Below are 26,285 nucleotides of genomic sequence, written 5' to 3' on the forward strand. Positions count from 1 at the left end.
CCCTCTGGTTTCGTACGTTAGCTTTCACCGTTTTTTGCCCCCAAGGGCGGCGCAACAAATTTCTGATAGGAGCAAGCGCACTCGCGATGGCGGTACCATCTACCAGTCGCCGTTGGCGGCTCACGTATGTATGTGACAATCTCCTAACTTATTTCTGGCCACCTATGTTCAGAAGTAGTCAAAGGTGGTTGAAAATTACTGCGAAAAAGATGCACTTTCACAGAAACAATTTTATTTATATGAAACTACATTCACTGCGGACCTCGTAAACGTCATTGACAAGAACACAACTATGAATTTGACGGGCTTGATAAATGGTTTTGGGCTCTCAAAACGGTGACGAACGTCTGAAGATCGATAGTAAGTTGTGCTGCAATGGGAATAAATTTTAATTATTATGGCAGTAATTATAACTAATATGTTTTCTTGAATCTAATACAGGTGGATAAAGCGTTAAAGCAATGTCCATTTTTTTTATCTTAAAAATACGTTGAATGCATCCAAAATGATTTTATTAAGAAGTAGCAATATATGTACACGTTATATAGATTAGACATCACATTTGTTTCTTTATTCTGCTGATATTAGGGTGGAAAGTTGAAAAATTAATTTCAATCCACCATTACAGAGCATTACATGAATCCTTCTTAGCCAATTTAAGTTCTGTTTTTGCCAAATGTCATGAGTATTTTTTTGACTCTTTCAAACCTCTCGCTGGGGATTCTTTCTTCAGGCTTTGTCCTTGGATGTGTGATGTATCCGTGTTTTTCTCCTCCGTTATCGAAGGATCTAATTTTTTTTTAATTAGAGTACCTCCAGTGAATCCTGAAAATTAAAAATTGTCATTCTTATCTGTATCTAAAATTATTCTGTGCTTTTTTTTACAACGTACCTAGTATTCCTAAGCCAACTGCGGCAAGGCTTCCTATTTTTAACCCAGCTATTAAACCTATTGGGCCACCGATGCAGGTTGCAATAAGAGCTCCAGTCACTGGGTAGACAGTCATTTTATACTTTGATGCTTTTTTTAATATTTTTTCTCCCTCTGTTACATTTTCAGCTGCAACCTCAACGTTGTCTTCTATATCGTCAACTTGCTTCTTTTGATCCTAATGCAACAATTTATTAACATTCACACTGTACAACTGAATAAAGAATGACTAGTCTATTAACATTTTTCCTGATGTGGTGACACAAGGTGGAAAGGGCAGAACGATATACATACCATTACAACCTTATTGAATTCAATGTAAAGTTCGTGTAATTCCTGCATGTCATGTTGCAGAGAATTCCAGGTATGCAGACAGGCCTCTTCCCTCTCCAGTTTTTCCTTTTCTGCTTCCAATTGGATGCTGCGGTTATCAAGTGGATCCTCTGTGGATTGATCTTCATCTTCGGTTGAAAGCTGTCTCCTAAGAGGCAGATCGAATTCCAGTTCTACAATTTTAAAACAGCGTGTACCCAAATGCCGAAATAAATGTACAGTTAGTTAACTCGATGGTGTAGATAATTTCAAAGAGAAATATCAACGATTCGTTATAAGCATTCCAGAAAAATCACCTAAGCATTCTTCGATAGCTGTAATGACACTCTGTCTGGAGGTTGCCGTGAGTTTGTCAAATTTATCGATGTCACTATCTAACACTTGGCTCCTTAACATGTCTATCTCGTATAGTAACTGTTTCAGTTGAAGTACCAGCCGTGAAGTATTCACTTGCTCTTTGTACACACGGTCCCATTCTTGCGCTTGCCGATACTGCAAAAATAATAATGTCCACTCTAAACATTGTTGGTCAATAGTCCAAATACCTCTTTCTAAATCCAATTACTGTAGTCATACACAAATGACATAAGAATTGATGAAACATCCAGGGACAACTAACCTTTTTAATATTGCATTTATGCCTATTCAGAAGATCCAGGTGATGGGGTATTGCGACGTCGTTGAACTTATTAATAGGGATCTCTAGTCGCCTTATCGGTTGTTTATTTGCAATGTTTTCGCACGACAATGACATACTCATTTTGCCCCGAGCTGTTAACCACAGCTCAACAGATTTCACAACTGGTTACTCATGCGTATTCGGTCTTTTTAAATGGATCCATATTATCTACGGTTAACTCAGTAGAACTTAAACTACCAATTTTTCCTTCCTCTCGCCACGTAATGAAGTCGCTCAGTCGACATGTCTCCATGTCCGTTATTTTCGTCCTAATGAAAATACGCAATCAGCTGTTTACGAAATATCAGTCTGCAGCGTCCATCCATTGATACGCGTGACGTTTCAACGTTCGACAAGCCGTTCGGTTACCACGTGGGGACGTTCCGCCATTGGCTACGAGTTTCGGCCGTCCGCCCACAGATGACGCCATCGCCGGATTTCAAATTTCTCAACTGCCGCGCCGAAGCACTGAAGAGTGCCTGAACTTCTAAGCAATCTACACTCGCATCGAGAAATTATATCAAGGATTGACGACCATAGCACCTTACTTTGGATTCCTCGGTGTCACCCGTTTCATCGGAATGCCCCACACAAGTCACATTTGGAGTCCGTCCACGTCTATCAGTCGGGCGCAGTAAGAATGCACTGACGCCGACTGGGAAGCCACCGGAGCCGCCATCTTGTTTCTACTTTCTTTAAAGTTACCGCAAGACCTCCGATTATTTCTTGTAAATGACAAAGTAGCCGTTTAGGAACGCGAGGAATAGTGAGCCAGCTAGGCCGCCCACTAAATGTACCATTCGGAGCGAAGCCGGGCAGAGGTCCCGGTAATGAAAAACCGATTGCGGCCAAATAGACGCCGGGCTGCTCGTGACGTGTAATCGAGTCTTCTCTTCCGCCGTTTCCCCGTTTCCGCTTCCTTTCTCCCGTGTTCCTTCGGTCAGGCCGGCTTCCATTAGCTGTCACGCGGCGCGCGGGATGTGCGCTCATTCTCTTTTGCGGTATCATCGGGTTCATAACCTGATACGTGTGTGCACACGTATGCCGTAAGTCGTGCCTCGTCTATTTCGAGGCCGTTCAAAGGATTTATGGAGCCCGCGAGCTCAACGGTGCCCTTGATATCCCTGCGGAGGCATCGAAAAGGAAAAGAGCGAACAGAGGGGCTTTCCAACCCCTCTCCCATACTATTAAATACCCAGTCGCTATGTTTCGATGCATTTCGACCGAGTGGACATAACCTAGAAAATCCGCCCGCAGCAGTTGCGGACGGCGCGAGTCGGACTTATCAATCTTATCCCATCTTATCCGATTGTTTGTCTCCGCCGCCAGCGTCCATCCGTTAATTGGGCGACTCGAATTTCAAGCTTGCAAAGCGGAGTTTAGGTGTAAATTTCGATGCGGTATTATCTCGTAACAAAGCCACGTGCGTCGCATCCAGGATTTGCGCTATCTAGTGAGGGCTTCGAGTCGCGCCGCGCCGTCTCTACGATCCGAACAAGAGACGTCCTGTCTCTCCCTCCGAAAATAACACATCCATTCCGAAAATCCGCAATTTGGAGGAAGGAAAAATTACCTCCCCCTTAGAGACACGTCATCGACGCTCCTTACATATCCAGAAATCGGAGAAAAGTGGATAGGAGAGTAGAACGTTATTCGGAGTTTAGGTTTTTGGATTGGCTCGTATCAGAGGGCGTTCTTAGCCATCGCTCCGCCAGGATCCACAGCTAGTTAGGGGCTCTGTTCTGGTCTGATTGCAGACCAGCAGGCTGCATTCTAATGCCTGACGCTTCTTATTCGAAATACACAAAGGAGTTTGCGCACCCCCTCCCGGCGCCACCCCCCGCTGTCGGCCCTCTTCCTGGCGTTTTTCTCCCCCGCGGTACTAATTGCCTTATCGCGAATTCAATTCAATCGGTTTCCCACCTCGGTGACGACTTCCCTATCGAGAGTTTCACCCAACGTCGGGAGATTGCAAAGGAACTCTGGTAGGCGCCGAGAGTCGCTGGGATTTTTTATAAGCACTATTTACCACCCTTTATCCTAAGTTTTTAGTTTTTTAGAAGCTTAGAGACGGCGAACTTGTAATGGCACCGTTAATGATATCTAACCGTGGAGATTGTTCCCCTGTTTATTTTCAATTTCTCCACGGCTTTATTTCTGCCAGTATGTTTTCCTTTCCTTTTTTGTGATTTTCAATCGAAGAACGCCGGGAAACGGCAAAACGGGGGCCGCGGGCGCCTCGATAAAAAATCACCGTGGCCGTTTTTCATCGACACGAGTGCGGGGCGTCGCGACGCCGTCGTCGGGGCCGCGCGGTCTCGTTCGCGCATTGTTGCGTCTCGGCCCGAAGACGCGACGGGAACCGACGGTTCGTTTTGTCCGATGGAGATTTAATGCCCCGCGCAGCGGAAAAATGATACCCATTGAATCATGAATATCGAGCAATGCCTCGGTATATACGGGAGACTTTCTATCGGGTATCGTGTGCATCGCCAGACGTACTCCGAGCTCCCGATACCGACGTCGACGTCGACGGCACCGACCGTGTAGGTGTACGTACATTTTAAAAGGACCTCGGTAAACGAGGAATCACGGCAATGTAACCCGATCACTGTTTCGTTAATGAGAATACCACGTCGCTCCCTCCCCCCTGCGGATTTCGCGGCTACGCTGAATATGAGAAAAAGAGAGACGCGACAAAAGGGATGAAACGTAACGAATCGAGGAGAGAAGGAGCGAGGAAGAAAATGCCCGATCGATTTTCATCGAATCGACGAGAAATCCCCCCCCAAGTGGAACGCGACCACTGTTCTACGTAAAAGAATTCTATTTACCATGGAATCCGCGATGGCGTTAAATATGAGAAGCTCTTTAAAAGGGGTGGAAAGGAAAAAGGGTTGAAACGTAACGAATGGACTTAGACGTAAGAAGGGAGGAGTCGCCCGATTTCTGTCGAATTTATGTCGGTTTTTAATTTTTTTTTCCACCTTGCGGAAGGGGTGAGAAAAATTACCCACTCCGGGGGGGATCAGGAAGGGACGCGTTATATAAAGGGACCGCTTCAACGCGCGGGGTTGTTTCTTATACACCGCCCCTCTTTGTACCGAGGGTTTCCATCCCTCCTCCGAACGGGGGTGGGAGTCAAACGACCTGCAGGGATTTCCATTGAGTGCGATGCACCTTTTCTTTTTTTTCTCCCTCCCCCGCCGCCGTTCGTTTTCTCCCTCTTTCTCCCTCTCTTTCGCGGGTGTAACGCGCGACCCCCTCCGCGGCGGGTAACGCCCGTAAATTCAACGGGCCGTGAAGATCGGGGGTGAGTCCGCGCAAGGGTTGGGAATCCGGGCCGGTTCCACCGAGTAAGCAACTGGGTCGGCAGCCACAAGGCGTACTTTTCCACGTCGATCCTTGACCATTTATTACACACCCGGGGGATTTATTGCGCCCCCGCCGAAGGACTCGAATAAATTCGGGAGAGGGGGAATTAATCGGCGCAACGGGGCTCGGGCTGGCGGAAGTGCTCGAAATCAAAAGGAAGTCGATTAGTCGGGGGGGTGGTTTTCCGGGATTTCTGCCCCGGGATGGATCGCGGTTAACCCTTTTCCCGCAGGCAGTAAATTCCCGTCCCCATTTTATTGCGGCGTAGAAATGATTGTTTTTTCTCTTTCTTTTTAAATAATTATTTCAAATTCTTTATCCCTCCTAGGGAGGTGTACTTAAACATCAGAAGGCAATTGTGTAGCGCCTAGTACTATAATCTCTAATTATTGGTCTTACGGTGATATAAAAGTCTGAGGGGTTTCGTTTATGAAACTTTTCTCCAAATTAGATGTATCGAATCGTTTATGGTTTCACCTCGTGAGCGTGGAGGCATTAAGGTTGGATCTGACGGATGGAATTAATTTTTTATACCCTCGTTTATGAAAATTGTTGACTTTTTATGTACAATGAAATTCGACGGGGAATCCGCATTCACGTGGAAAAATGTCAAACGACTCGGTCCGCTTTGTTCGGAAAATAGTCTCATAAATGATTGACCTCTCGAACGACCCTTTCGGATCGCCTTAAATAGATATTAATTCGATGCATTATAAAGAAAGGTAGCATCCTACCCCAATTGATGTCCTACATTAGACCCCGAAAGCGGCAGATATTTCCAATTCTTCCACTTATATGCCAAAAGTAGGACTCGACTTGTAAGTAGGGCGTACAAGGTTGGGAGGATGTCAAAAATGGACAATTGGAGGAAATAAAATGGCCAACTGATACTCCACGGTTCGAAACTTCGACGTTCGAGAAGTGGCCGAAATCGGCGTTTTCCGCAGGGTGAGGGATTAACGATAACGGATACATTATGATAATGGAGTTCCTTGAGATGCTCACTTGGGCAAATGGCTCGGTGGGGGGTCTCTCCCCCTTTGTCAAGGGGACGTAATTAAATTCTTTGTCGGTCCGCCGTTTGCGGGGGTGCGCGGATCGGTTCCGCCATTGCGGCGACTCTTTATCGCCGCTTAATTAATGTACCTAGAAGCTATATGTCTAGTATTTACGCCCCCGTCGCCCTGTCCTTTACCGATATACACATATATATATATATATGTATATATATATACATATATATACACACACATACATACACGCCCTCCACTTTAACCCACTTCCGCGGCCCCGACGCTTCCTCCGCGGGCGAAATAGGAGAGCCCCGGTAAAGACCCCCGCGGTGTCCTCTTCCCCATTTCTCTCCCCGAGAAATCATGGCTCTTTCCGCTTCCGATCCCCCGGACACCCCTTCCACCTCGACGTCGACGAGGGAGCGAGGAAAGTGGCCGAGGAGACGTCGCGGACGAGGGTTCGATATTTTTTGATCGGCCGACGCCGAGGAAGGGGCGCCGCCCCGGCCGGGTGGAGGGCGCCGATTAAAGCGTCGAGACGTTCTCGCATGAAAGCGATATAAAGTCGAGAGTGTCCCGGCAGATTATAGTGGTGGAAGTGCCGCAGGAAATGGAAGATGGAGGGGGAGGAAGGAGCAGGGGTGGACCCGGGACGACATTGTTGGAAAGTGGCTCGTATTCGCGACCGTGACGCGTCGCCCGCCGATTGCGAGTCATAATGCCGCCTGGGGGTGGAAGGGGGGTGGACACCAGAAATTCATTAAGTACGACGCCGACGAGCAAAGAGGCTGCCCCCTTGGGGGATGCTCCGGGTTAAGGCGATATGAAAGTCCCACTCTAGGGGGTCAATCGTTTGTCAAACTTCTCGATGAAACCGGCTACCGAAACGTTCAAGAGTCTCCCACGTGGACGCGCAGGCCCTGAGGAAGGTCCCGAGAAATTCTACGTTCTACAAGGAAATGACGAGAAAGGAGACATTAAGAGAGAAATCTTGAGAATGACGAAATTCCCGAGCACCGGGACCTTCCTTAGGGCCTTTGCCTAGAGATGTCCAGGTCTCATCGAGCCCGGAAATCCCCGGCGATCGCGCTCGCCCCCGCTGGGCGCATCCCCGCGTAGGATTGTACCCGGGAAATAGTGCCGTCTGGCCGGGAACTTAGCCGGGGGAAGTAACTTACGTCGCCCGGAAGATTCGATTAGCCCCGACTGATACGTCGGGGGCTCGGAACTTCGGCGACCGCAGACGCGAGGCCCGCTGGGGAGGCGCAGTCAAAGTGCCCTGCGACGCGGATGTCTCCTAATGCGAGCCCGCCGCGGACGCTGATAGGTCGTGGTACTTGCCGCCGGTAATTACGTCTACCCCCCGTTGACGTCGGCCTCGTCTCCTGCGCGGCCATGCCGCCGCGGCATGCGAGCGGAATCGATTCGTCGACCCTAAGATTTCATTTTTTTCCCCGATAGACGGTCCCCCGCGCGGCCAGGATGATCCTCCCAGCACCCCTGGCGCCTTCGGGGTGACATCCCCCGCGCGGACATGTAGCCCCCAGGACGCGGGGGTGGCGGTCTGCATGCTCAATCCGAAGTTTCCGCCCGATTCCGTCCGGGCAGTGCCTTACGCGACCTGGCGAAGTTTCACCCCCCGCCCCCTTGCCGCCCCCCCCCATGTATCCCTGTCGTCTTTTTCGTATATATGTTAAGTGCCAGATGGCGTCGCACCCGTTTCCGCGCCCGGACCGACGCGACAAGTCGAGAATTCGACCGGGGGAAGTTTCCCCCGCGGTACGTGCGGGCCCCGGCGGAATTATTTTCTCCGCGGACCCCCCGCCACCCTCCCCGCCCGAAAACTTTTATCCAATATTCCGGCTGCGGCATCTGCCGCCCCCCCCCCCCCCCCCGGCGGGGCCCTTTGCTCTCTCGATTCCCTTTGCGGAACAATCCGAGGGCGAGCCGGCCCCTCGTTATTCCGCAGTCGCTCCGCGCGCGCGGAAGTTTCGCTATTAGCGGGGATTGGACGTCGAGGGGCTCCGCTCGGCGGAATCGGCCGCGGGATTGGGTGCGCGCCGGAGTCGGACATCCACCCGGGGGGAGGAACTCCGCACGCGGATTTCGCACTTCGGCCGCAACGGGGGGACCCCGGGATCAAGGTGGACCTAGGACAGACGCGACTTTCGAGATCCCAGGATCCGACTAATTGGAGCCGACCTATTACGCGGATTAATCGCGGCCGCGGATTGACGGGCGCCTCCGCCCGCGTTTTCGCATTAAGAAACGGCATCCGCGCCGAATGGAGATGGCACGCCCGAGGTGCTTTTAGGTTTATAGGTACTTATTATATAGCGGAACGCCGGCAACGAGTTTTAGTGCGATATTAAATTCCCGACAATAAAGGAACCCCCCCCCCCCCCCCTGCCCCTTTCCTTACTCTCTCCGATGAAACGTTCTCCTTCATTGTTCCTGCGACGCGCTACACTTCACCGCGGTATTTATTTTATTTCCGGGCAAAACGCTCATAGGCACTTCGCTGGCCCGCGACGTCGACGCGGCTATATACCCGGAAATATATATCTTGGGAGATGAACGGCGACGTACGATTTCCACCCCTTCCGCCCTGCCCTGCCCTCCCTCCGGGGACGGAAAAATTTCTAGAGGTGCCTCGCGGGGAAACGGAATCGCGACTATTCCGCGGTGAGGCGAGTTTAGGACGGATTTTGTCTTGGCGATTTAGCACCGCGATTTAGGCCGGGGTCTGACAGAGTCACACAGAGCGCGGCGCGTTAACGAGTAGAGGATTATGGACGAATTAGAACTGCGGTGGAAGCGATGCCGCGGGTTTAAGAATTTCAGACAAATTGTATACCTTAAATATCAGGATTAAGTTTTATACGCCATAAATATGGGAAATAACGCACGAGGTTAAACGCACGTCCTTATTAATTCATCCTCGACGCGTCCAGAGCGACACCCGGCGCGCTCACTGAGACACCGTCACGACTCGCCACGTGCACAGGTAGATGGAATAAATCATCAAATAGAAAATTTTGTACCTGGTGGAATCGCCGTTCAAAATGTCGCCGATGTGGAGACCCTCCTCTCAGGGCGATCGATCTCAGTGTCTCGCACCCTTGGTCCTCTCCCTCAAGGAGTCGATCATCCTCTGGGACAATAGAGGGCCGAAAATGCCCTATCGTATATTCTTCAGGGAATTTCCGGGGAAAATTGGGAGAACTCGAAATGTCCTCGAAGAAACGGAAAATCCCCGTTTTTCCGGCCGCCTTTCCGCAGCGGAGCTCTTCGCGCGTACCTGTCGCCGATACTAAACGCCGATATCGATCGTCCCCTCTTTCCTCCGCCCCCCTCTTAAGGTACCCGAGCCTCGGCACCCCTCTTAGAGATATCCGGCGATACCGCCGATACCGGGAGGGGCGTCTAGGGGTGCCCGTTAAATCCCGCACGGTGAGTCGGGTTTCCGCAAAGGGGGTGTCAGGGCCGCGCCCCAGGTGAATCGGGACTCTCGCGATCCTCCCCTGATGATCGAGTCGCGGGGTGGCACGGGGGGGGGTTAACGACGCGGGCCCGGCATCCGATCGGGTGGATAAGTAAGGAAGCCGGTAACCGAAGACGCCGTTATAAATCCCGTCGCGTGGCGTATAAAGTGAAGCAGCCGTAAAGAGCGGAGGAAAAGTGGAGGAAAAAGGCTCCGCGCGCCGGTGGCGGGGCGGGGGAGGTATGGGGGTGGGAAAAGGAGAGGAGAGGGGCGGCCTGGAAAGAGCGAAAAGATAAACGCGGAAGAGCGAGAGCCCGCCGTAAAACTGCTCGAGAAATAAAAAGGCCGTTCCTCGGCTCGTGGCTCGGATCGTTTCTCGCAATAGGGATTACCGCGGCCGCGTCAAATAAAATGTCCGACGGGGGCTGCCACCCCCACCCACCCCCAGCGGGCTAAAAGCGCGGTATAACCGGTGGGCCGCGTCCTAATTAAAAGTGACTTTTAAATACCCCCCCTGGAACCTCCCCGCGAAATCGTCAGGGTTTACGCGCCGTTCTCGAGGGTGCTCCCCTCGAGGGGGTGGCCGGGGGGGGGGCGCTGATCTTAAAGATGTTGCCAGTTAACTGCGGAACGAAAGCCCCACGTGGCCGGTAACCGCGAATTTTTACGTCCGCGGAAGGGCCACGTAGCGTCCATCATTAAATCCACTTTACGAGCGGTCCGTAACGAAACGCCGTGGCTCCGACATTAAATAGGCAAGGGTGCCCCGTGGGGGGAACGCCTCCCCCCACCCCGCTGGATTCCCTCGGCAATAAAGAAACCTAGAGGAATCGTATTCCACTTTCGCCGCGAGCCGCGTTTTTCTTCTTCCTCTTCTCGTCCTCCTCTTTTAGTGGAATAGAAATCCACAATCTCGAGCCCATTTCTACCGCGGCATTCTTCCTTGGTCATAAAAGCGGCCCTCATATTAAACGGGTCCGTCAGCTCCTAGGGATGGAGGAGATTATAAGGGGACACGGGATGATATGGACCGAGGAAGGCACCGGTCCAGGGACGATGTCGAAGCAGACCCTGAAGACGCGGAAGGGGGTCGGGAGTGGGACCGTCTTACTGGGGGACCTTTTCTGGGCCTGGAGAGGTGGTACGGCGAAAATGAGAATGGTCGAAGATGAGCGATCCTGAAGGCTGATCTTGAAGATCGGAGCTGAAGTTTGAAACCGAAGATCGACTTCAAAGGAGCCATCTCGAGCTCATGAAATCTTAAGAACAAGTACCGAAACAATGTCGAGGAGCGGTCCACCCTATAGTCTACATAGAGACTTGAAGCCGAAGGACTCACCCCGGGCCCGCGACGTCCTCTAAGGAAGAACCACCCCCGAGATTCCGAAAACCCCCTAGCTCGAAACGAAGAACCGCTCGCAGACTTTCTCCCCGCAAGTTCCCCGCCCTTCGGACGGCGGGACCTCGCGTCGGTTTCATGGCGTTGCATTTAGCGGACTGTAAACTACAACTTTATACGGAACTTTTTATAGTCACCGGCGTAGAGGCGGGAGGCCATAAATAATGTTTTATTACCCGTGAGCTTGGAACATACGAGAGGTCGGCGGTAAGGGGTAGATCCCCGCGGAATTGCGGAATTGCGGGGCCGGAGCCAATGCCTCCGCGTCCGAAAATCTCGGCCGCAGGGCTTCCGGCTGCTAGCGGGGACTTTCCGCTCCTCTTTTTGGCCCGGGAAGCCGCGTCCACGTCGCGGATCCCCCGCACCGGCGATCCCTCCGCGTCGCCGGGCGGGCATCCTCGTGGCCCACTTGGACCCTCCACCGCCCGGGCGGAGTTATCCGCGCCCCGGTAGACACCGCAAAATCCACGTTATAAGTATCCCGGCTCATGAATATGCATCTCGAGCCTCGCGAGGTCCAACGCCGTGTCCGAGAGTTTGGCCACCGGTCGCGAGTCGTTAAGTCGAGAGCAAGAGCCAAGGGGTGGCGTCCAACTCGCACAGGGATGACGACGAGGTTGGCGGATTCCGCGAGTCCTGTACCCGCCGTCCCGAAACACTCGTTGGAATCCTTCCAGAGGGTGAAAGAGGGGTAACATTTCCAGTCGAAAGCTCCTCTTCCATTTCGCCCCCGACCATCCCTTCTCGAGATATAACGCACCGAAACTGACCAATCCCAACGAGACTTAAAAAAAAAAGAAAAAAAAATTCCAGAGCCGGCTCAAAAAATCCAAGCGGCCCCCGATACCCTCATTTAATTCTCATGCTCTTCCCCCTCAATTCACGGATCCATCCAGTGAATTTTAAAAATAATCGAACAACAATCAAAGAAGAACCAAAATATGGGGCCCCCAGGCACCTGTTGCGCGGACCCTGGGAAACGGGATTGGTCGGCTTCGTTGCGTTATAACTCGGACGGCACCGGTCGGGGAACAAACCGGAGAAGGAACTTTCGACCGAAAATATTGCCCTCTATCGTTCTATAAAGGGTGGGGCGAGTATATCGGGAGGTTCGGAGAATAGGAGAACGAAGATCCTAGGGCGAAAGACGAGGGTCCAATTTCGGGGAAGAAACGTCGGGTGGGCGTCTCGAGGAGGGCGCATCGTCGTTAAAATTTGGCCAGGGTTGTCGAGGGGGTCCTCTTGCGGCAGGGCTAATACGGGGGCGTATTGAGTGATACGATAAGCGGGGTAAGTGGGGCTCTCGGCGGAAGCCTCGGAATTAATTCCGGGGAAGAACGGCCTCGTTGTGGTGCCCGGCGTCCTCCGGGCCCGCTCGGCAAACAGCGGGGGCGTCGCTATAGCCGGCCGACCTAACCCCTCCTTCCTAAGGTGTCTACATCCATCCGGGGCTGCACGAGCGACCGGGAACGAGATATCAGCCAGGGAACAATTCCAATCAATTTGAACAGCGGGTGCGCGCGGCTGCCGGCCGATACCGGGGTTAGGAACCAGCCGCCCCGCAACCGCGAATCGGAGACCCTCCGGCGTGGGAGCAATCGGCTCGAGGTTCGATTATTAAGGGCACGGCCAGGGGGGCGGCGGGTAGACCTCGCGGCGCCTAGGATCCCGGCGAAGACGCGACGCCCCGGGCGAGGTGTCTATATCCTCGGCGCGGGCGCCCCGCAGTCTGGCGCGACGGCGCGCCCCCTTCGCCCCTGCCCTCCTGTTTACCCGCCCCCTGTCCCCCCGCGCCCAAGATCGGGGGCCTATAATTCACGGGAGGCGAGGCACGACAATGGCGATTCCCAGTTGAGGGTGGCCCCTTTCAAATCGGGATTCGCCCCCCCTCGCAGGGGAATCGGTGAATCCCGATCCCTTTTGTCCTACCTCCCCCCGGGTAGCAAAGGCGACGCTGAATTTACAAATATACGAGGCCGTGCTCCCAAGACGAAAGGATTACGGGTCAGAGGGGACTCGGGGGGGCAGGGGCCCGGGAAAGAATGGACCGACCGAGGGCGGCAGGAAATCGAGGGCGAGGGTGGGCTTAAATAATCAATCGACTCGGACTCCACCGGAGGCAAAGACCCGCCAGGTGACCCCTGTCGAGTGTTTGCGATCCCTCTGCTCCTCTTTACTTTACTTCTCGGGCTCTCGCACCTCCGCAGGGTCTCGCTCGCCCCCCCACCCACCCACCCGCCCACACAAAGGGACCGTCCGAGTTCAGTTTTACGGCCGGCCGAGGTGCCGACCCCCGGTTTATGAGACCCCCACTCCCTGTAGGTTCTCTCTACTCCCTGGACCACGTGGAGGAAACCCCTTATCGAGGGTGGCCCTCCGAAAGGGTGATTTGCCGAAAGCACGTATTTAGGGAGACTTCTTTAGGGGTCTTCCTGGAATCGCGAGACAATTTGTATATCGATGGGTTTCACATCTAAGGGCAGACTCCATGGAGCGGGAATTACCCAGGGAAAGGGAGGGCACCTCGCAGAAAACACCCCCTATGACGTACACCGACATAACTCTCTTCTCCACGGTTAATAGGGAATGGCGCTCCCAGAGGAAGCGCCGGTCCAAAAACACCCCTAAAGTCTCGTCTCAATTAATTGCGCTTAGCGTCCCATCCCTCAGGCTTTATTTCGTCCTCGGTTTGCGGGGGTTCCCGGGGGCGCGACAACCCCATGGGCGGTCCGGCTCGTCGCGTAACTCCCGCTTCTTAACATAACAAATTGTCCCCCGGCGCGGTGCGTGCGCGACCGGTGATAAGACGTGCACCCTCTCGTCCCCTTTTCCGGGGGTGGGTGCATCTCCTCCCCCGCAAAAACGCCGGGTCTCGATCTCGGGGGGCGCCGACTAGGGGTGCCTATTTCGCATCCGTCAACCCCAACCCCTCCGGGAAACGCGGCGAACGACTTAATTTCCGGACAATTAATAATTTCGAGGCCGGTGCATCGCCGAGGGAAAAGACGGAAAAGAGGGAAAAGTCGGGAGAGAGGGTGGAGGTCGCGCCTCGCATGCCCCGGGAACCACCCCCGAGCGCCCGTCTTACGGCGAAGGGGAATACACACACCTCGACCCGGGGGTGGAAATATATTCCCCGGGACGGGAGACGGGGCGACTCGTCCCACGGCAAACTCCGAAACGGGTTTTCGACGCGATATTTTCTTCCGCTCTGACGCACTCGCGCAGTCGAGTCTCGCACCCCCCACGGGGGCGCGCCACCCCCGCGGTATTGGATTTTTGCGAGCGGGGCGAGAGAGCTGTAAATGGCGCGGTAGTCAAAATATTTGGACGGCACTCGGGCCGCGGTGCCGTTTAGGTGAATATTAGGTCCGGGGGTCGCGGCCCCCGGGGGGTGAAAGCCCCGGGACTCGGGGCGCGCCTTCCCCCAGAAGAGGAACCCGATTCACTAGGTGCGTTCCCGCCCGTGAAAAGTGTCTCCTTGACTTGCACCCCCCTATAAAATTAGGTTCGGGGGCTCAGCCACCCCGGAAGGGGGGATGTCAAACCCACGACTCAGGGCGCGTCTTATCAGCCGCGGGTCGCGACTTCCCCCAGGAGAGGCCCCGATGTGCCTTTCCGGCCTGCAAAATGTCCCCTCTATTCACACCCACCTCTAAATCGATTTGTCCCTAAGCCTAATCTAGCGACGCGCGTTCCGCGCGGACATTCCGCTCGCGTCGGCGGGGGGCACAACGCTGGGCGCGCGCTCGTAATATCCGGAATTAGTCACGCGAGCCGCGCGCGTGTCGGGGTTAAAAATGTTTTTCGGTATCCGCGGGACACGCGGCGGATCGATCGGCGGAATCGCGAGGACGGCTAATTGAAACATCGCGCGGAATGATCGTCCGATCGGTTAGCAATTTCCATTTATTTACGCCGCGCGCTCGGAAGGCCCGTTGCCCCCTCGTGGAAATACTCGTGTATGTGAAAGATATATTTCGTGTAAATAAAATATATCACTCGAATATATTTACCTTCACAAATACACTTAATTTACATAACGTTTCCATAACGCATGTATTCCACCATACATTTTTCAACATAAACAATATGTTCACCCCTTTGACGGGGGCGGGTTTCGGGGGGGGTGGAAACGCTGCGAGCACTTAATTAAGACTAATGGCGAGTGTTGGCCGCTTCTCGCGGGGCAAATGGCGCGGCTTCCGCGGACGTTTTTTGGGGATCCTCCGCCGCGCGCGGCTGATAAATGGCGGATAAGCGTGTATATCCGACGGAACGCGCGGGGCAAACACTCCGCTGGTATAATTCAAGGAACGTATTCATCTTGCGGGGGTTCCGCCGCGGATGTGCTTCTTATCTATCCCCCGATGAAAGACAAAGATGCTTTTTTTCGATATATATATATATGATACGATATATATATATATATATGTAACCAGTTGGTTTTCTTCCGCCCGCTGGCGGTAATATGGACGACGGGGCCGGGGATAATTCCGGGCAATCCTGGGGTGGCGGTGATAAGCGTTTTCGAGAAGGTCGCCCTCTACGCGGAAGGGCCGCGGATCGAAACCCACCCCCAGGTGTCTCGACGGGGTTAGGTGGAGACGCCACCCCCGGCCAGGGTTGCGGCACCGCAGTGCGCGCCGGATGCGGTGATTGCCCTCCCCCGATCCGCTACCCCTGCGGGGGGTACTGAAATCGGTTTAATATCCCCGGTCTTGCGTGCTATTAGTTCCTGGTCGAGTAATAACATAGGGATCCCGCGGAATCCCGGGCATCCGGGGGAACGGGGGATGCTAAGTGAAACATAAAACCCCATTCGACGTTAAGTTTATCCGGCCGCGCGGCCTTTCCACGCGAGGGCTGCGAGGGGCGTCTGCCCCCTCGCCCCCGTCTCGAGAAGAGAGAGAGACAGGTCGAAAGGACGGTTTCCCGGCGCTTCGGGGGGGTCAGAGGTGGCGAAACAATTAAATTAATACTCGGAAATTAATACTCGGCCGAAACTATTTCGCAAGTTCCCCCGCCCTCCTTCCCCTGCCCCCTTCTCTATCGTAACCGGGGATTAAGGGAGGCTTCGGGGTTTAAGGGAACGCGGGCGTCCCTCGCGGAGTCACCCCCGGAGGCCGTATCGCGTAACGTCTAATTACGTGCTCTCTCCCCCCCCCCCACCCCCTCAGTGGGGGAATATTTTCTCTCGGCCGGGAAACTAATTTCCCGTCGTTAGGGGTACGTCGCGACAGCCTCGTCGGCTAATTGCCGGTCGGCGCGGGAAAATCTCGCGGCCGTAACCTCGTTAACCGAGGTCGCGAGATCCGAGGGGTGGGTGTGGGGGTGGAGGCGCCCCCTGATAACGAGCACCTCCTGGCGATCTGAGGCACGCGGCGCTTTCGCCGATCGAAATCCGAATCCGCGGAGTCAAGACGGCAACGCTCCGCCCTCTCCGCGCGGCTCGCCGGAGGAGACTTATCGACGCGGTCGTTCCGCGCGCCCTGTTCCGCGTTTACGCGCGACTTACCCCCTTCGGCGTAGCCGGGGGCGCGCGCACACGTAGCGCGTCCCGTTTGCAGGCGCCTTTCGTTCACCCCCGGCGAAAGCCGCAAACCACTTCAAATCTGACACCGCAGTGGCGCACGTACGCCGCTGGTTAAAGTGGGTATGTTTGCGCTGGCAGTGTTCCGCTAACGAACCCATCGCGGTGGCTTTAGCCATCCTCGCCGTCGCCCCCGCCCCCGTCCTCGGTGCCCTGCGCCGCCTAACCTGTGCCGCCGTCTCGGTTCCTCCCTCGCCGCCCCTCGAGCAACGTCTCTCTCCCTCTCGTGCTAGGGACGCCCCGAGTCGGGCCGCAAATCGCATTGCTCGCGGTGGCTGCGCGGAATTCTTAGACCGCGTCTCCGGGAGACTGGCGAGACCCCAGGCCGAAAGAGACGTATCGCGCTAATCGAATTTACGAGGGCCGTTTCGGGCCGACTTTTACGCGAACCGAGCCGGACGTTCCGCGCGCGATCGGTCGCAGCCCCCGGCGCGGAATCACGTATCCGGAGCCGCCCCGCGCGACCTTTACGAGAGAGAAAGCGGCGGAGTAACGTTAAGAGCCCCAGGCTTTTATGGGCCGCGGGAGCGCGGCTAGCGCGCCGGCCCGTGCGGTCGTTCCGCGCGCGCGAAAACGTGCGCGGCCTTCCTTCCGAGGGGCTTATACGAGTTGCGCGGCCACTCGCCCGGAAACCGCTCGGGAATTTGTCAGAGCGGCCGGGTAACAGGTGTTCGCGCTTCCACGGCCGGGGCTCGACGTTTGACGCGCTGGAACGCTCCCTGCCGGGGACAGGCGCGGCCGTGCCGCGCGGAGGAATCGCCCGACACCTCGCTCGAGGATGTGCCGTTGACCCGAGAGCTGTGATCGCGAAAAGAAATCCCGAGGTGGGCCCGCCGCGCGCCAATATGGCGGCGCGCTTGGACTCTGCGCGTTCAGGATGCGCAGACCGTTCCTTTCGGCGCCTTGTCGAGGAAACTCTCGTTCGACACCTTAACCACCCGGAAGCCTCGGGTGACAGAAAAGCTCTGTACAATGGTCTCGGCTCTCTCTCTCCCTTTCTTTCTCTCTTCCCCTCCCTCCCTCTCTCTCCCTCTAGGCTCCGTCGACGAGCGCGAGTCGAGCTCGTTACAAACCTCCGTAACCTCCTCCGCTTCGGCCGCCACTTCCTTTCAGCCGGCTCGCGTGTTCCATCAGGCGGGTACGCGGAAACACGCGAGCGCCGCGTAAGCTCCGCTCTCGCGCGACCCCCGGGCATTAACTTTGCCCCTCCACTCGAGAAACAAGCCTTCCCCTTTGTCGAGATTTTTGCGCGTCTCGCTTCCGAGGCCGATTCTCTTCGGGATCTCTCCACGACCGCTCCCCACCCTTCGCGAACCGTTTTCCAAGTGAAACTTCTCGCAGCAGGACGCGTACGTGAAAAAAGTATTCCCTTCAATATAACCTGGCCACGTTTCGGTATTTTTTCTTCCCCTCTGATAAATCGCAGGAGACTTCCGGTACGCGTGTCGTTTCCGGGAGGACATGGTGTACCGATTTATATACGTACGGAGAGGGGCGGGTCGCGAGGGGGACCAATTTCCCCGCCGCCCTTGTCCTGACGCCGTCTTCCGGTTCGATGTACGGATTACCCCGACGCCCCTCCCAGGAAACGGTCGTCTGCTCTTCCGATTGCTATAAAAAACCTCGTTATTCTCGGCCACCCCTCGCCGACGTCGATGACCCCGGGGAGACCTATTTAACGCGCGGGACAAGCAATAATCAGGGGCGAACGTCCGAGGGGTAGCGATACAGGGGCGAGAGGGTGTTCACCCCTGGACCCGAGTTCCGGGTTGCCGAAATCGAGGCAGATAGAATTTCTTTTTTTTTCTTTTCGAATTTTCGATTTACCCAGAACTAATTCGCCATCATTTTCTCCCGCAACATTTAATGGATGACAATTAAAATTAAGTGAGAAATATTCAATGAGGAGGAACGAACGCATGGATGGGGATGATGGGACAACCGACGTTGCCTTGAATTTTCATTCCCGGAGTGGAAATTCCGGAAAAATAAATGAAAGAGGGAGGAGTCAACAGGGAAGGAGGGTGTATGTGTGCGATTTTTTACGAATGTATTAAAGGCACGAAAACTCGGAAAAGGGGGAAGAAAAATCGAAGAGGGAAAAGGAATGAACGCGTCGGTGGGATGACGGGGCACCGACGTTGCTTTGAATTTTTTTTTCCTGCCCAGGGAATTCCGGCGAAAGCAAAAGAAAGAGGGAGGAAGAAGTCGACGGGGAGGGAAGTATATATACGGGAAGAAGTCGAGCTTCCTCGGGAAAAGGACGAGCGAGGCCCTTAATTGCTGGCTCTCCCGTTCGCCTACTTTTGCGATTCAACTGCCGGGTTAATTAGCGCCCTCCGCGAAAGGAGGCTCGGTAAATAAGAGTGCCGAAAACGCCGGTCCGATTAATAATGTACCTGTTGATACCGAAAACGCGAGCTTTGACGCGGCGTCTCTCGTAGCGATCGCGCGAGTAATCATCGATCTCGATCGTCGCTGAACAGAAGCTACGATAGAAAATATTTTACAATTTAGGGAATTGGAGGAGACGCGAATAAGGTCTTCGAGTAATAAAAAAGGCGCGAAAATGGCGGCCTGTTTAACAATGTACCCGTTGATATTGAAAACGCGACCTTCGGCCCCCTCCCCTTCCCCGTCCGGCAGGACATCGATATTTAACAGCCTTTCGAATTCCTCCTCTTTTTGCGTGTCCTCCTCTCGCTCCGGTTCCCGGTGAAAAGTGTAATTTATGGAATTTTTTAAAATCCGCCGGATACCGCGGCAAAGCCGGTCGCGGCGCTTTAATTCAGCTTCGGCGGGGCCGCCATTTAGACTCCCTCCCGGAACTGGAAAACTGGGATATTGCGCTAGTTTCCCGGAGGTCGAGCCTTTTTCTTTGTCAACCGGGGACAGAGGGCCGGACGGCGATAGGTCCGCAGCAGGGAGGACCAAAACCCCCTTGTGGGGGTGCGATTTGCACCACCCTGGGGTCGCGGCACCCCTTTGGCCCAATTCCTCTTTTCCGCGTCGATATCACCCCGGATGACCAACCCTTTCGCTCTTCCATTCCCCGAAGACGGGGTCGAAGATGCTCCCCACGATGTCCAGACTCCAATTCCGAAAGTTGGACCCCACGGCAGGGCTGCTTCCAGTTTCCCTCCTCCGGAAAGGACAATTAAGGAGCCTGAGAATGCCGAGACACGGACTCCCTATCGATTCCTCGATTCCTCCCTCCGGAAGGAGCTTAACGCGCCAAACGGAGCGGAAGGGAGAGAGAAAGAGCGAACCGGGGGCGGGGGCACGAGTTATTCCCCGACACGCACCTGTATCGATTTCGCGATTCTCCCTCAAATCCGCAAGAAGACCCACTTGGCCTGGGACTTATGCCCGGACATGCCCTCGCATCCCCCCCGGGGTCGGAAGAGTCCGACTAAGTCTCCGGATCCCGAGGGTGCACGTTCCCCATCTGGGCACTGACTTGGGAGCCGCTCTCGATTGCAGCATCCCGCGCGATTTGCATCAAGCACGGAGCAGCCTGTGGAGGAAACTTAAGAGATCCCGGATCCCCGACTTCCCGCGCCCCGAACAGGGATTTTTCCATAGTTTTATTCTATCCAATTTCTGAGAGACACCCGGGACAGTGGCGGACAGCTGATCGGCCGATCCGAGTTTCGGGGAGACATCCGTCACATGGAGATCAGCTGATCGCCCCTGCAGCGCGCTGAATTTCCCTGCAAAAAGGAGTGCCGCAATTCTCTATCTCTTCTTTTTTTCTTCCCCTCCCTCAGGAGCGGGCCGTCGTACCCTATATCGCGTTTATTGTCCCAGGAACGTCGGGCCGATTAACCCTTGTCGCCGTCACTTTGGGTGATCGATGAAGCCCGTTTACACGGGTAAATCGCACCTCTGACCCCCGTCGCGACGCCGTCGCCTTGTTTCCCGAAGCGCGCGACCCGGTCCGCGGAATCGAACCTATCCATCCTGGACCCTGACTGTCCTCCTGCGTTTCCGCACGCGACATAGACGCGGAAAAAAGAATCGCCGCCAATCTGGCCCGCACCTCTAATTAAGACACCTTCTGTAACCTCTCTATATATATTGGTACCTTGCGGATTACCTGTCTGGAATTTTTATTTACAGTTTCCTTCTTTAACCGAAGTCCTTTAAAAGCCCGACCGGACAGTCCCGGGGAATCTCCGGGAAGAGGGGATTTAAGTTTGACGAGTACGGGGATGGCCGGTGAGTATAAATCCTTCCGGCGTACATGTTGGCGCATCGGGAGGATAGGTCGGGGATTCCTTGGCTTATCCCGATCCCGTTATCCTTCGTACCTTCATCCTTCGGAGGTTTTATTTTCGTTCCAAATGGACCGTGACACGACGTCCCGCGAACTTGCTCCGGATTTCTCCCCGGGACCGACTCGGCTCCGATTCGCGTCGACTCGGCGTTACAGATTGCATCCCGAACGACGCTCGACGTCGAGTGGAATAAATACCGGATTTTTTATTGCTACACTTTGTTCTTCATTTTTCAAAATTTCATATCTCAGGGAAAGCGCGATCGATTTCGCTCTTGTTCCCCTCCATGATCTTCGTGAATGTTGAACTTGTATCCCTTTTATTTCTAGTTCTTGGTAAAAATTTTTTATTTAATTCAAACGTGATATATATAAAAGCGAGATAGATTCCGCACTTTTTCCCATTCGCGACCCTCTTCATGGGTATTGAACTCTTGTTCCATTTATTTATATTTCTCTTCTAAAAAATGCACATCTAATGGAAACATGATACATATAAAAGCGAAGTCGATCTCGCTCTTCTTCCCATTCATGATCCTTTTCATGGGTGTTGGACTTTTATCCCCGAACGTGTCAGGATTGTTTAGGGGACCGGGGAGGAAGGAGGTTGAAATCGACGAGAAATCTCGAGGTTCCTGAGGGAACACCAGCTGCTGCGACGGTCCAGCCATTTCTTATTGGTCACCGGTGGAGTCTGAGATTCCACGCATCGATCTGCTCTCTTCCTGAGCCTCCCCCTGTTTCAGAGCCCCTCTCCTGGCAGGGTTTGAGTTCTCACCCTTGACCCTCCCTCAGGGTCTGGGAGGAATTTTGTTTCGGTCCAGGCCGATCTTCTGACCGCCCTAATTGGCCGGTCGAGAAGGCTCCTCGTTTCTCTTTCGAGTGTCCCGAGGAAAGAGCTCGATGTACCGCCGAAGTGGCCGAGGAAACGAGATATAGAAACTCCGTTATGGGTCTAGGGGAAGGAATGATAAAAATGAGGGAAAAAAAAAGGACACCTCGGATAACGAGGCGCACGTTGAGGAATCCTTCCGCGTCCTTTTTACATGCATTGAAAAGTCACGGAAAAATGGCACTGACAAGAAACGTACTTGTATACAGTTTCCGTAGTCCGTTGCGAGGAATATCTTCTTCCCCCCTTTTCCCATCAAGAGGTGGATCGATGGATCGATTCGTGCCCCTCAAATAGATCCTTTGTTCCCGGAAGACGTCCTGCTGGACATCGACCAGGAGGGAGAGGGTTCGATTCTCATTCAAGGTCACGTCTTCGAGGTATGCCCCTGAAATATCGACCTCGCCGGTTCAACGACCTCCTCCACCCCTCGCGCTGGAGGTGCGCCATCCCCGGGGGTGGCGGGAAAGGAGGAGAAATAAAAAAAGAGAAATTCCGAACGCCGAGATCCTTCCGCGCGATTCTCAAGGAAGCGTCGGCCGAACCGGCGAAACTTTTCTCGCCTTCCGGTGGAAAACTCCCGCCCGGGCGGAAGGAGGGGCGGGATTTCGCCGGGCTACTTCCCGATAAACTATCTTCGAGACACTTAATGATCGCCCGGGGATAAAAATCTTCGGGAGAGGAAAAAGGGGTGGACATTTAGGGGACGATTATTAACATCAAGAATGAGGAGGTGAACCGAGCATCGTCAAATTGCCGCCGCCATTTTGGAGAACCTCGTTTTCGATGGACTCCTAACCGGGTTGTTACCACTAGACACGGCCCTGAGAACGATCCGGTCTATATACATATTCATGAGGCAATAAGCCCACCGCTGATCTTCCCGGGGAATGGAACAACAAGGGAAGAATGGAAAGTAGGGATGAGCGGTCGCCACCCCCTGCGCGTCGGTAACCACCGGTCGTCAACCCCTATCCGGCATTTTCCGAATTCTCGCTTCGTTTTATTCGGGCCTGCATTATTTTACAGCCCCTCTTAAGGCACACGTGCGGCGAACGAGGATGCCCGAGGAAGCAACCCTTTCTTTCCAGGGGGTTTTATCATCCCCCTGATTCGTCCAAAGTCGATCGCGGAGCCCCCGGAATCCCGAGTCGCCGACTGGTAACGTCCTCGTCGTAATGCTCGTTTATGTAGCCCCTTAGCGGGGTGTCTGCCTCCCCAGGGGGTGGAATCCTCCCCCAAGCGGGAGGGGGATGCTCTCAGGCTCTCCATCCATCTCCGGGTACGCGTCTCGGATCGATAAATTATCTCGGAAATCTCGAAAGAAATGCAACCCCGTCCGGTGTGATTTATCTTTGGTGTGGCGAACCACCCCTCCAGGTTGCCTCTCATTCTTCCCTCTTTCGGCGAGTCATGTAACGACCCATGAAACAACGAGTCGGGCCTTCGATGACTCTTAATGCACCCCGAGAGCCATGACTGTCGGCGCACCGAAATGAGGGATGGAAAATCAACCCCCTTATTTCCTTCCTTTTCTTCTCCCCCCATCCCTCGGGCGACGCCTTCGTAATTTAAGGACCATTCCCGAGAGCTTCGCGAGTGACGAGTCTCTACGCCCCCTGATTTATTTATTAGGCTCCTGGAAGAGGCACGTATATACGCGTATATGAGAGAGATAAAAGTGCACGGTCCACCCTTTCTTCCAAGCACCCTCCGACGCCCCAGGTGCGCTCATATTTATTATAATAAATGCATCCCGGGCGTACATTGCGCCACCCATGGAGGTATACATAATAAATAGGACTCGTCCTTGCACCCTGAGCTTTACGTCTATTAACACCTATACGGGACTCCCGAGGGCGGGGGGCTGATTAATGCGTGCTTACCTCGTGATGGGGGGATGGGAAATTTGGGAGCAACCCTTAAAAAAGAAAATCAGCGAGGAATTATTTCTGGGAGTCCTTCGGCTCGGAAGTGGCCCTCGTCGGAAATTAGCGAGCCGGGTGGCCGGCGAGAATTCCCGATCGGGATTTCGGGATTCAGGGATCCCGGATTAACACCTCGAGTCCTGGCGGACGCGTCGGGGTGGGAAAAAAAGGATTGCGATTTTATTCACGTAGGCGAGAATATCGTCGCCTCCCCTCGCCGGCGGGAATCGATTTCCGAGCGGTGCGACTTCCGCATTAGACCAGCCGGCTTCCGGACCGGTTCAAAAGAGTCCATTCGATTTATTTGCCGCGCAAACATCGCGTTTGTCAGGCCTCGGTCTCGTCCAATCGTCACGCCGCGCGAATACCAAAACGCTAGCGGACTGCAAGCTGAATTCGAAATTCGCCGATCGATAGCTACTGCCCTGAGTGGCTCCTTCGCGGCCGACTTGGATGGCCTGGGGGGTGGCGAGCCACCCCCCGATATTTCCGGATTTTTCCGGGATTTTTCAAAATCATCAGACGGACGATACGGTCTTCACGGAGGAGGGGTGGCTGGCGATTACGCGATGCGGTTCGGGCGCGGAAATATACCCATCCCGCGGGAATTATTCCCACGAGCCCTAGGGGAGTTTTAATTAGTTTTGTCCCACCACCCGGACAAAAGAAACCACCTGACATTGACGATGACAAACAACAGTTTGGTCGAGGACCCCCGTCACCTTGGTAGAACGCGAGAGTACTCCAGGGCGAAGAAGAGTGGAGTTTAAGGGAGGAGAGGGTCGTTACAAGTTGTGACGCCCCAGGGCCAGGGGGGCGAAACCTACCCTCGGCAAGACTGCGATCTCGCGACCCTCGGGTTTCCACTCGAAAGGCGTTTGCGAGCCTACGAAGGGGTGGCTTGGACACTTCAGGAATTTCGGCCGTTCAAATGACGCGCCCTAGCGACCTCCACCTCCCCGGATTTTATCAAAGCCGGAAGCACTGATATTTTTTAAGTAAACTTCTTCACCCCCGACTCAAATGACCCCGAATAAATTGTATGCAATGTTTCTATAGAATTCTGACAATATACTTGAGTTAATTTCAGTGTAATAATTATTTATTGCATTGACAAAATGTTTCATTGGCGTTGTCGCTATGCTTGTTCCGTACCGAAATCCAAGAGTTTGTCCTCGCTCTATGTATCACCAAGGAAGAAGGGGGCTCCTTCCACCCCCAGCGGGGTAAAGGAGCCTCTCGGACGAGCTGGATGATTTTCCGGGGCGTTTTTGCCCCCTCGATCGCGATCCCCCGACGAGTGCAACGTGCATTTCCAATCAGTCGCCGCCGCCCCTCGCCGCCCCTCGCGCCGCGCACAATGCGACGTCACTCAGCCGGGAACAATATCCCAGAAGCCATTGATAAACGCACAATACTCTCGCATTTGGATCCCGGGGCAAATGCCTATCTTTCCTCAACCCCATCGTCCTCGGCCTCCCCTTCGTTTGAGGCACAAACGAGCTATCTCGCAGAGTCCACCAATTCCTAATCACGAGTATAATGATCCCCGTGCCCCCAGTCGGAATTCTCCAGTGACGGAGGACGTCGCTGCGGAAAACGCCGCAGCGGAGGAGGCCGCTCGCCCCCCTGCGAGATGATCTCCGTAATCGCGGATTCCGCGGGGGGTCCGGGATGGCTCGCGCACCCGGCGATAAGGCTCGGGGGGGTGGAGGGGAATACTTTTATTGTCGCGCCATTTTTAAATTCAAGGAGAAGAAAGCGCGGCGCGGGGGCGAACGTAGGGGCTGTAAAATGAATTTTCGATTCCGCGGTCCCAGCCCCCGGGTGAGCCGATCGTTCGGCCTTACCCCCGGATTACGACCCCCCGCGAAATCGCGGTCGTAACGGCCGGGCAAAGTGGAAAATTGCGGGGAACCCCGGGATCCTGAAGAAAGTACGACACCATGAATACGAAATTAGCCGATGGACAGGGCACCGCCCCCCGTCGCCCCTCGGGGGGCGGCCACCCCTTTCGCGCCGACTCGGCGGAACGGCGGAATATTAGTATTCCTTTTTCCTAGCTTCTTTTTTTTTTTTGGGGGGGGGGGGGCGGGAAAGAAATATGGGAAATCAATGCCGAGAACTGTCGGGCTCGTCGGGGTCATTCGACGACGAGTGACGCAATTATGGCGGCGACTCGGCCGAACTTGGCGCTGGGCTCGGGCCGAGGGTGCTCGGCCCTCTCTCGTCCGTAATTGGCCCTCAGCGAGGGGTCTCGCTGCTTCATTACGCAAATTGACCGGCCGTTAAGTGGTGCAACGGTTCCAGTCCAAAACCGCCACTTAAGTCCGCAATTCCGATCGCTCCTTACTTCGTTACCTTCGCCCTCGCGAGTTC

At 54.3% G+C, this 26,285-nt stretch overlaps 1 protein-coding gene across 1 annotated transcript; it reads right to left on the reverse strand.

Moving 5' to 3' along the window:
- Window positions 1-495: 495 nt before the first annotated feature.
- On the reverse strand, window positions 496-2,245 carry LOC105699111 (syntaxin-17). Its single transcript, XM_023433926.1, has 5 exons — window positions 1,884-2,245; window positions 1,561-1,756; window positions 1,226-1,437; window positions 893-1,109; window positions 496-825 (listed from the first exon to the last, which is right to left on the reverse strand). Exons 1-5 carry the CDS (start codon window positions 2,022-2,024, stop codon window positions 680-682), a joined length of 912 nt encoding a protein of 303 aa, XP_023289694.1. The 5' UTR covers window positions 2,025-2,245; the 3' UTR covers window positions 496-679.
- Between the last annotated feature and the right edge of the window lie 24,040 nt (window positions 2,246-26,285).

This window comes from Orussus abietinus, unplaced genomic scaffold (assembly GCF_000612105.2).
Source record: "Orussus abietinus isolate OABI.00-Male unplaced genomic scaffold, Oabi_2.0 scaffold3, whole genome shotgun sequence".
Classification (NCBI taxonomy): domain Eukaryota; kingdom Metazoa; phylum Arthropoda; class Insecta; order Hymenoptera; family Orussidae; genus Orussus; species Orussus abietinus.